This window comes from Tenrec ecaudatus, chromosome 3 (genome assembly GCF_050624435.1).
Source record: "Tenrec ecaudatus isolate mTenEca1 chromosome 3, mTenEca1.hap1, whole genome shotgun sequence".
In the NCBI taxonomy this organism is placed as follows: Eukaryota; Metazoa; Chordata; class Mammalia; order Afrosoricida; family Tenrecidae; genus Tenrec; species Tenrec ecaudatus.
In genome coordinates, this window is record NC_134532.1 from 186,213,117 (window position 1) to 186,225,331 (window position 12,215).

Consider the following 12,215-nt stretch of genomic DNA (forward strand, 5'->3'; position numbering starts at 1 on the left):
GAGAGGCGCTTTCATAGTGCCCATTTTCCCACTAGGCAAGCATTAAGCAACTGGCTCTGAGTTAGTGCAACCAGTGGTGTTGCCTGGGAAGATTCTCTCTAGTCACAGGGAATATTTTTGTGAAAGCAGTTTTGATCAAGCCTCCTGTTCTGTGATGGCCTGTTTAAGAGAACAGAATGAGGCTGTTGGCTTTTGTTTCCTGCTCGGGAAAATGCTGCAAAAACTGTTGTGATGTTGAACACAGCTTACTAGGACAGCGCTATGGGAAACTGTATGAGTGATTTTGTTGTTTCAAAAATACTGAAATGTCAATTGATGGCAAACCTTGTACTGGATATCTACCAAATCCTGAATGGACAAAAATGTCAACTTGTAGTACATTTGGAGTTCTTTCCACCAAGTCAGACTGTTAATCAAGTTTTCTATTTAGAGGTTCAGAAAAGATTGCCTAACAGTGTGTGAAAGAAAAGACCTGATTTATGGCAGATGGGGAACTGGTTTTGCCACCATGACAATTCACCTGCTCACACAGTCATCTCAGTGCACCAGTTTTGGGAAGATAACAGTATGCCTCTCTTGCCCCACACACCTGACCTAGCTCTGTGTGATTTCTTTTTGTGAATTTGTTCCGTGAACACAGAGAGACAAAAAAGAATAGCGATTTGAAGAGATAGAAAAAGTGAAGAAAAAAAACAAGGGAGGTGCTCTCAGCCATCCAAACAGATAATTTTTTAAAAGTGTTTCCATGAATGGAATCACAGATTTGACAAATGTATTAAGTGTACTGGAGAGCGCTTTGAAGGTGAGAAAGTTGTTTTTTAAAAATAAAGAAAATTAAATGCATAGCTTTGGTGGGAAAATCTGTTTTTGGGGGTACCCCATTATACACACCTTGTATATGTTGTTTAAGCACATGCACACACACACACAGTGTGACTAGAAACAACTTCACATTCAGAGAGGACCACTGAATTATTTTTTGATACATGCAATAGGAAATTAAATATGCCACTGCATATAAATATTCTTATATACTTTCTCAATTGTAAAATGCATCACACTTAAAAATGTTAAGGATGTTGTAGACAACAGACCTCATGAGCCAATATTTAGATTGTGTGTCATTTTACTTAACAGCTCTTACATTGTGTATTATTTATATACAGCATTTATTTTCTTAAGTCTTTTTCTCTCCTATTTTGTTTTATTTTAGAAAAGCATTAACAACACTCTGAGGAATCATCTTTTATGCTTGCAATTTTCAGCAGGCCAGGGATAGGAAAATAGTGATGGAGCTGACCAGCTAAGAAATATCTGAGTTCTAGCTGTATTGTGTGGAATGGGCACATAGTATATACATTTTATTAAATAGAGGCAATGAGGAAACGTTTCCCATCTCATTACTGAGCCAAATGTTTCCTGTCGTGTGAGAATAAGTTCAACATTACTGATATAAATTCATCGAGCTTTCCATTAAAATAAAATATGGATGTGAAATTATTCTTTCTTGATATAGCCCCCATTGGGGTTGTGTGAAGGGGGCGTTTCTGCACATTAGCACAGGAGTGTCGCTCCAGAGACATCGGTTCTTCACAACGCAGCCTTTCACTCTTCCCGTCTTCAGCCAGTGGTCTTGATGATTTCCTGAGCTTTTTCTGTAATTTGTTTGCCTGCTTTCTTGATCTTCTGAAGGCAGAGAGAAGTGTTTATATCTTGGCCCTGTAACATTGCGTGCTGGCACTTTCTGAATTAAACAACGGGTTCTGCTATCTAATTCAGTGCTTTTCAGTATTAGCAACACATGAGAAACCTGCAGTTATAGTTTTAGTTTTTAACCTAAAGAGTCTTGCCGCTGCCCTTTGACTCATGGGATTCAAATCTCACAATGGGAAGAAGTCAAAAGAGTAATTTTGATGAGCAACTGGGAATAAGAACTACTCAAAATATGTTCTGCATATGACAGAAAATTAACAGTTTGATGTCACCAAAATGTTTTAATAGAAAATACAACTGCTTCATCTTAAAAGCTCTTTAGGTTACTGACATTTATATTACTTTGGGGTACATTTTCCTGTCATTTAGTACAACAATTACCCTGAACATCCTTAGATTTAAACAGTTTGTTCTCAGGCTTCTCATTTTAAGAGTTCTGAAATGACTTCTGGTTGACATTTCCCAACAAGATAATAAACAGCTCCTCCCCTTCCCCCACATTAAAAAAATATATATTTGTGTTTATTCACCCAAACTATAATACATGACCAGCCAGAGGGGCGAGGGAGATGTGGATATGGTGTTTTCATGTTTGTCCCATAAAGTAGGAGAAAGAGCAGAGGGTCTGTGAATTGCTTCTTTTATAGTCTGCTACAAGCTTCCTTGTTGAAAATGGACCACTATTTGTTTGTAGTTTGCCAGCTTATTCTTCCCAAGATTTAATTTAGAAAATCAGAGCACATTTAGTCTGAATCTGTTAACATAGGTGACTTATCTATGTGGAGTCAGATTAACTGGCTTTTTAAAAAAATAATCTTATGTATTTGATTCATTCCCAGACCCCCGAGAAGGTAAGAGATTTTAAATTCCAAGTGTTTTTTTTAGCAGTTTTGTCGGTACTCATTCACAGATAATACAATTCAGCAGGTACTCCTATCAAGAAGACTTCTGCGAGCATCACCACAATTAATTTCGGAACATTTTCTTCTTCCTTTGAATCATTGTTATTTGTGTAATTCTTTTCAATTGTAGCAAAAGTGTATACAACAAACACTCTCCAATTGAGCAATTTTACATGGATAATCCAATGTCATTGATTATACTCTCCATGCCATACCACCGTTACTGACAACCACCACAATTAAAATCAATTCAACTCAATGCCCCTTAAAGAGAATCTCTTCCTCTACCCATGGTAACCATAGGTTAAGTTTTCTTTTCTTTTTTCTTTAGATTTCTTGATACAATATTCACATTTACATACTTCCATTGTTAAATCACTTTTTAAGAGTTGTATATACATTATCACAATCAGTTCTAATGCCCCCTACATTGATCGCTCCCTTATTCCTAGATTATTCTTCATGTTTTCAACTTTCACATTTGAATTAGTAGTAATTTTCTTTTTTTTTATTATTATTTTTTTATTTTTTTTTTAGTAGTAGTAATTTTCAATGCATTTTGATTGCAGGTTTGATCAATATCCATCTATAGCAGTTGGTAAAAAGGTCTACCTTTACCTTAGCTGTTGGGTTATAAATTTAAATAATATTCATATTGTCATTATAAAGACATACATTATATGAATATAGATTATTTGCATGCTTTTAACTTTTTTTTAGATCATTTTATTGGGGGCTCTTACAACTCTTGTTACAATCCATACATCAATTGTATCCTTACAATCCATACATTGATTATATCCTACATATTAGTACATATATTCCATCATATTTTTCTTTTTTTTTAATCTTAGTTCAGCGATTTTATTATTTTAAAACATTTTATTAGGGGCTCATACAACTCTTATCACAATCCATACATATACATACATCAATTATATAAAGCACATCTGTACATTCTTTGCCCTAATCATTTTCAAAGTATTTGCTCTCTACTTAAGCCCTTTGCATCAGGTCCTCTTTTTTCCCCCTTCCCTCCTCGTTCCCCCTCCCTCATGAGCCCTTGATAATTTATAAATTATTATTTTGCCATATCTTGCCATATCCGGCATCTCCCTTCACCCCCTTTTCTGTTGTCCATCCCCCAGGGAGGAGGTCACATGTAGAACCTTGTAATCGGTTTCCCCTTTCCAACCCACTCACCCTCTACTCTCCCAGTATCGCCCCTCACACCCCTGGTCCTGAAGGTATCATCCACCCTGGATTCCCTGTGCCTCCAGCTCCCATATGCACCAGTGTACAACCTCTGCTCTATCCAGTCTTGCAAGGTAGAATTCGGATCATTATAGTTGGGGGGGAGGAAGCATTTAGGATCTGGGGGAAAGCTGTATTCTTCATCGGTGCTACATCGCAACCTGACTGACTCATCTTCTCTCCTAGACAAAAACAAGACAGTGGAAAACAAAGCAACAGTATACAACCAGACAACAAAACAACAACAACAAACCACTGGCAAAGAACAAAACAAAACACATTAAGAAAGGAAAGCTTGTAGTTAGTTCAAGGATCATTTGTTGCCCTTTAGGAGTGTTTTCCAGTCCAGTCTGTTGGGGCACCACGCCCTGGCCCCAAAGTCCACTTTCCGCATTCCCTGGGGACCTTGTCGCTCCATTCCCTTGCTGTTCCGCTGCACTCCCCCAGTGATTTGCCTCGGTGTGGTGGGATCAAGTCAGGTACAATTCACACAGTGTGTCTCCGGTGCTGTCCTCTGTAGCGCCATTGGTCACTGAGGGGCATCATGTCTCATAGTGGGGCTGGCCATGTTGTCCTCTCTGTGGACTGGCTGCTCTACTCAGGAACATCATCCTCATGGCCAGGTGGGCCAGGCTGTGCTCCACTCTCTCCTCCTCCCCCTTCATCTGCTCCCATATGCTCTGATCAGATATGTCTGTCTCCTGGAGCTGTAGAATCAATATCGTCCTTTGAAACAAATTCTTCAGGGGAGGGGGGGGCAGGCATCCAATTAATTTTTGGTACTGGTGCCAGTCTCCCAGACCTCTCCACTGGTTCCCTACTCCACGCCGGAATGTTGCATTCACACCTTGCGGCACTGGGTTGAAGCCTGGTCCCCTTTTCCCTGTGAAGATATAACCAATACCCTCCCCTTGGGTGGGTTAGTGCCCCATGCCCCCACTCCCCTTTTCTTCCTTATATGCATCCTTTTATTTCCTTTCCCCCCCTCCTCCCCCATTGTCTACCATGTGCATCCCTGGTTTTGATCTGGTCTCTGCCATACTACACAGTCTTTACTCCAAAAATGTTTGTATATAGTAGCTTTTTCCATATGCCCCTGTTGCATTTTTTTTAATACTTATCTCAGCGGGCTCATGTTGTACTTGTCCTTTTGTGCCTGACTTACTTCGCTTAGCATGATTTCCTCCAGTTCTTCCCATGCCGCTATGTGCCTCATACGTTCATCACTGCTTTTTAGTGATGCATAGTACTCCATTGTATGTATATACCACAGTTTTTTAATCCAATCGTCCATCATTTTTTTCTAGATATTTACTTTCCATTGACCCCTTAGGATCAGCTTCTTCCCCCACCTCCCCACCGCCCGTTGTGGCTCCTTGATAAATTATAGATTGTTAATTATTTTCAAAACTCACACTGACCACTGTCTCCCTTCCCCTCTTGTTTCTGTTGTTCTCCCCCCTGGAAGTGCCATTCATTATACCCCTGATCCCTTGAGGCCTCCTCACCCCAACTATCATCACCCCAGTACCACTTCCCTCAGTGGACTAGAGGGGAGCATGCACTTGGGCATAGGCAAGAGATAAAACTCACAGCACATGGACCCCAGGAACAGGAATGGGACTAGAGATACCAAAAGGATAGGGGCCAGGGGAGGAGGTGGGGAGGGAGGGGGACCTATCGCAATGAATGGTACTTCCAAGAGGTTTTTCTTGCTCACTTTCTTTCTGCAGCCTCTGGATAGATCCTCGTTTGGGGGAGCTGAGTTGGATACGTTGGCCACTGTGGTTGAACAAGTGCCAAGTTTCTCACCAAAATGGTGTTAGAGGAGCTTCTTCTAAGTATCTAGCAGGAGGAAAAGGGAACATAATACAATATTAGAATTGAGACGCAATTTCCTGCTATATCTACTCAAGTATAAGCTGAACCAAATATCTGCGGAGGCACTTATTTTTAGCACAAAAACTATCCCAAAAATGTGCTGAAAAACTCGGCTTATACACGCATATACATGGCCCTTCATACACCAGGTAGTACGTGTGTTTGAGAAAGTCATGTGACGGAAGAGAGGTCACGTTGTAAAATAAAGGAGGAACAATGAGCTAGCATCAGGTTCTGGTTCTTCCTGCCAGATCCAACTACCTCATTTGCAATGAAAGTATCTCTGATTAGTTTTTCCTATTTAATATATTTGGTAATTATGCCAATATCAGTGTCATTTTGCTCCCTACCTAGGCGAGTGCAATGATTATAGTAGAAATCAGTGAACAGGTGAATATAGTGCTTACCTTCAAACATAAGGTACACTCAATTCACGATCTATAGCCAGGCAACTTACCTTCAATGTGAAAGAAACTGTCGACAGCGGGAGAGTTCAGAATAGCATAGTGTTATCGAAAGTGACTACCTGGACTGAGAGAATAACTCTCAATCAGTGTTTTAAGGAATTCTTAAATTGAAAAGATCTACTGGTATATGTAGTGAAATTTACTATGGTTTACTAGAGAAAATGATTGAGATTTTGAAATTCATTTTTGTGTTAATCCTTTTTCATATTTTCTCTCCAAAACAGGATTTTAAGAGTGGACTTGGTATTACGATAATTCCGATGAATGTAGCAAATGTAAAACAAGTGGACCGAACTGTGAAGCAAGCTTTTGAAATCATCACTCCATATAGGAGTTTTAGGTAAGTTATTTAAAACTACTTATGGCTGTATTTCTATAGAAAAGCTTCGAAGTTCTATGTAGATACCAGTAATGCTGATTTTAACCCTTATATGATACTTATCTCATATTTCTATACTGTTGTATATACCAATATATAGTCTTAAATCTCATTAATTAGATATCAAGTCATCATACTACCTGTAAAGACATGTGTTTTATGAAATGGGAGTAGTTTAATACTTCATTTTCTTATAGTTGGTGAACAGTATTTTTTAATCATCAAATGCATGGCATATCTGCTCACATTTGGAATAGAATAAAGAAAACATTCCATGTCTTTAAGCTATATTACTCTTTATCTCCTTTCAGCCCAAATATAATGTCTTTTAAGATCAATCACTGACTTAATTCTTTATAGTGGTTTCCTAATAGAAACTTCAGGCCAAAATGATTCCAAATTGAATGACTCTGATGGTACATACTGATTCAAATACATTTGCATTTAATTATATAAATTGCATTATTGTCGTCTAGCAGTGTCTTCATCATGACAATGAAACCACAAAGTTAAATCCTTAGTAGATTCTCTTAATTTATGACTCCACAACTTTCATATACAGACAGGCATAAGTTAGTATGTATTGAGCATAGCCAGATTAATTTATTTTCTCAAATAGGCAACACACCACAAAGTACTACACTACTCAAAGTCCTTTGAAGACTTAAGGATTTCTCAGCAATTTCAACAACACTATCAAATCTGTTAACTCATTCTATATATCAAATTATATCCACTTGCTGTTGCATAAGCTTTATTTTTGCATATGCATATACTAGCCTCTGATAAACTGTGCCCCAAATTCCCTGGGTTCTGTATCTGGGCAAGCATTGCATCTGGTCTTTCCCAGAAAACCGGGTGCCAGTGTTATACAATGCCACATCTGTTTTCAGCAAATGTTTAAGCACCGAGTTATTAAATTCCTGGCATTGAAAGCTGGCATCCGATATTTCTAGAAATAGGTTTGTCATTTCAGCAAATTTAGGGTTAAATGCTTTAAAATGGTTTCTGCATAGTAACTGGCCTTACTTTTTTGCTCTTTCCCTTTGTACTTTTAAACTGTAACTTTAATCAGGTTTACTTGCTATGAATTCATATAGATAAACCATTTCAGCATGTCGACAGTTATTTACAATTAATTCTGTCTACATGGTTAATACAAAGTCATTGGAGTGAAAATATTCAGCCATTGTAATCAAATGAAAAATCATTTATTTAAGATGAAATCTGTATTTAAAGTTTTAAATCAGAGGATTGCTTACTTTGGTTGTATCATAGTGTTTCCTTTAGTTTTCTTAAGAGTGCTATATTAAGTAGCTATTACCTTTTTTGTTTATAGGCTTTTCCTATTACTTCTGCTGAGTGATTTTAACTTAGGAAAAATGTGTGCCAGTGTTCTATTTCTTACCATACCTACTCAGTGTGTGTGCTGAGCAACTGATCTGAGAAGCTTGACTCTATGAAGCAGAGTGTTGTATCAGGATTAGAGGACATCTCATTAACATCCTGTGACATGCACATGACACAACCTAGTTTCCTGAAAGCAAAGAGGATTTACAGCACAGTGATGAAGATCAGACTGCAGCCTTCAGTATGGATTTGTAGAAAACAGAAATCCACGCAACTAGACCAATATTCAATATTATTTTTAATGGAGAAAAGATTAGAGTTTCCAAGGATTTAATTTTACTTAGACTCACTATCCATACCCATGAAATCCTAGTAAGTAAATCAAAGCACTATTTTGCATTGGGAAAACATGCTGCAGATGACATCTATAAAGTAGCGGGAAAAAAAAGATATTCTTTTGAAAACCAAGTGCCTCATCAACTTTAAAATAAACGGAACTATGAGTAGGGCAAACCGAAGAAGTATTAGTGTATTTGTATAGCACCAATGTTGGAGAATATTGGATATGTGATGACCTGCCCAACCAACACATCTCTGTTGGAAGGACTACAGCCACATTGTTCTCTGGAAGCAAGGATGACAAGACTGCGTCGCACACACGTTGACCACGTGTCTGTTCAGGAGGAACAGTTGCTAGGGAAGAACACCCTGCTTGGTAGCGGAGGTCAGTGAAGACCCTCAGTGAAATGGCTTTGACACAGCGGTTGCAAATGTGGGCTTAAGGCACCAAGGAGGTGAGGATGAGGCAGCATCCGGCAGGGTTCTGCGCCTTACTACACAGGATCAGAGTTGCAGCCAACTTGAGAATACCTACTGAGAGCAGATTCTAACCTTTACTCAAAACAGAGATACTGCCTGTGACCAATTCTTTATGTAGAACTGGAAATCACTAGGAAGCTCATTAATGTTGTAATGATGATGACAACATATGGTGTTTTTGGAAAAATATGATTCATGTAGGCAACTCATTTTTAAAAAATGTATTAACTGATTGTTCTGGTGGTATAGTGGATTATTTTTTGGGCCACTAAACTAAAGGTCAGCAGATCAAAACTGGCAGCCTTACCATGGGAGAAAGAAAAGTTTTCTACTCCCTTAAAGAATTACCTCAGAGAAAGCAAAAGGAAATAGAGGAAAGAACTAGGAGGCAAAGGACATTTATAGAGGTCTAAATATAGGCATGTACATATATAAATATATTTATGTCTAGTGATAGGAAAATAGATCTAAGTACTTATGTTTGTATGTTAAGTATTAAGGTAGCAGATGGACACTAAGCCTCTACTCAAGTACTCCGTCAACACTTTGTTCTAATAGTCCAGCATTCTATGATGCTCACATTCCCGACATGATCGCTGAAGACAAAATGGGTGCATAAGCAAATGTAGTGAAGAAAGCTGATGTGCTCAGCTATCAAAATATAAGCATTTGGCGTCTTAAAGGATTGAAAACAAACAAGCAGCCATCTACCTGAGAAGCAACAAAGTCCACTTGGAGGAAGCACACCAGCCTGTGCGATCATGTGGTGTCAATGGGAGCAGGTATCAGGCATCTAAGACCCAGAATGAAATCATACCATTGTGAATGGTGTGGGAGCAGGGGCATGGAGTGGAGACCCAAAGCCCATCTGTAGACTATTACAGAAAGGTCACATGGAAGAGACGAGACAGTCAGAGTGTAATATAGCACCAATACCACTCTCCTCTAGTTCTTTAATGCTCTCCCCACCACCACTCTCATGACTTCAGTTCCACCTTACAAATCTGACTAGACCAGAACATGTACACTGCTACAGATAAGAGCCTGCAACACAGGGAGTCCAGGACAGATAACCCCCTCAGGACCAATGAGAACAGAGATACCAGGAGGATAAGGAGGAAGGTTGGGGCAGGGCAGGGGATTCAATCACCCCTCCCAGGGGTACAAACAATAGAAAAGTGGGTGAGGGGTAGCAGAAGACAATGTAAGATATGAAAATAATAATCTATAATTTATCAAGGGTTCATGAGGGAGGAAGGGTTGGGGAGCAAGGGGAAAAATGAGCTGATATCAAGGGCTCCAGTAGAAAGAAAATACTTTGAAAATTATGATGGCAACATAGGTAAAAATGTGCTTAACACTGTGGATGAATGTATGGATTGTGATAGAAATGTAAGAGCCCCCAATAAAAATATTTGAATAAAAAAAGAATGACCCCAAGCCCACAGAGGAATTTCTACCCTGTCCTGCAGGGTAGATAGGAGGCAGGATCAGCTTCCTGACATGGAGTTTGGTTCTAGCACATGTTAGCTATCTGCTATTTTCATTATTTTTCTATTCATTTCTTTCAATGAAAAAAATTACATCAAAAGTATCCTATGAGCCATTGACCTGGTCCACATCATTGCTGTACATCCTCAGGCATGGTGTACACGCTCAGGATGTATGTTCCCAATGTGGGAACTGATGCTTGCTGCGTTCTTCCTTGTCTTAGGCATGTAATAAATGCTAAGAATCCGAATAAAGCAGAAAATTCCTAAATAGGAGTTAATAGGCATTTGCTAGAACGGAAATCACATAAAACTGTCTTGATTTCTTAGTTTCTTAAAACCATCTGGACATTCTTCTAACTAAAAAAAAAACCCCAAACAAACAAATGACTATTTTTAAAATCTAAAAATTTTTTTCACAATTTTTGGTGGGTGTTTTTGATAATTTTGTTTTAGGCTATCATGTTATACATGTTGGACAAAATATTCCAAATCTTGAATATCTGCCAGTCTGTTACTGATTATTTTTATAACCCATTTTTTTAAAAGAAATGTGGTCTGTAGTGTGAGCTTTTGACCTAGCAAGACAATTTTAATATACTGGTGAGAAAAATATATCCGTTGAGTTCAAGATATCTAAACAAAATTATAACAATGTGGGAAATTAATAGAAAATCGATAGATTTGCTAAATTTAGCAAGTTTTACAGGGATGAAACAAAACCACACACTATTCAGAAGGCACATAAATATATGTGTATACATATATTAGCTACTGTTTAATTTGTGAGTGAAATGAATATGCAAACTTCACTTACTGCTTAGTTGGCCTTTACAAGGAAGATCGATAATACAGAACTGTCCCTTGTTTCAGCTTTACAGCCGAGTCTGAAAAAGAGAAACAGGAGTGGATTGAAGCTTTGCAGCAATCGATAGCAGAAACTCTCTCTGATTATGAAGTAGCCGAGAAGATTTGGTTCAATGAATCCAACCGGAGCTGTGCAGATTGTAAAGCCCCCGACCCTGACTGGGCATCCATCAACCTCTGTGTCGTCATCTGTAAGAAGTGTGCAGGTAATTAGCCATAAGTTACGCTCTTCGCTGCTGGATTGGCACTGCACATCACTATTGGATTAGCAAGAAATGCTCTTTTTCATCCTATGTTATGTGTCCCAGCTAATGTTAGCAAAAAATAAAACTAGAGGAAGGCTATTACATTTAAATCAAACTCAGCAATATGTTACAGTTCTAAGCTTCTCTGATGTATGACTTAGATTTACAAATTCATTTTAAAGTGTGTAATCATATTTTGTGCCTATTGATCTATGCATGGATTTAAAGAAGACAATGTTGAATTTGTTCTTGTTATAGGCAAGTGTGCTTCAGAATGCACCTCCAAGAAGCATGCATCTTTGCATTATAATTTATCTATTTTTCTCCAACAATTCTTTATAAGATGTTTTTCACATCAATTTTATTTTGAACTCTAACCTTTGTATGCCAGATCTAGTATGTCTGGTAACGAGGCCTTTGGTTTAGAAGCATTTCACAGGAGCATGAGAGTTGATGACAATAACCAGTGCTATTTCTGGTGTTCTTACTTTGGCGGGTTCTTCTCCCTGACCACTGGGTAGCTCAGCATGTCTGGGTGCTCGGACAGGTGTCCAGGTGAGTGGAGGGAAAGTTTGATCACACAGGATGTCGTTTGCAGGGTGTCAATGGAGGATGTCATTAGCTCAACTTTTGATTTTTCTAAACTCTCTAAACTTTGATTTTCAAGGCTGCCTTCTCCCCAATTCAATTCACATTAAAAGCAGATATTGTACTTGTGTTGGTCATTAAAATGATGAGTAAGACATAGATAGCCTTTACGCCATAAATAAATAGCTAGTACTTAGAATGTGATAAACGCAAGACCAGCGGTGAGTCAGGGCTCACTGACAGACTACCAAACTGGGACG

The 12,215-nt window shown here is 38.5% G+C and overlaps 1 protein-coding gene across 2 annotated transcripts in view; it reads left to right on the forward strand.

Moving 5' to 3' along the window:
* Positions 1–12,215, forward strand: part of ARAP2 (ArfGAP with RhoGAP domain, ankyrin repeat and PH domain 2) — a 270,205-nt gene that overhangs the window by 105,014 nt on the left and 152,976 nt on the right. For both annotated transcript variants that reach the window (XM_075544450.1, XM_075544452.1), the window contains exons 10-11: positions 6,442–6,557; positions 11,129–11,328. In XM_075544450.1, coding sequence (XP_075400565.1) covers positions 6,442–6,557; positions 11,129–11,328 — 316 coding nt within the window. The remainder of the gene's footprint in view (positions 1–6,441; positions 6,558–11,128; positions 11,329–12,215) is intronic.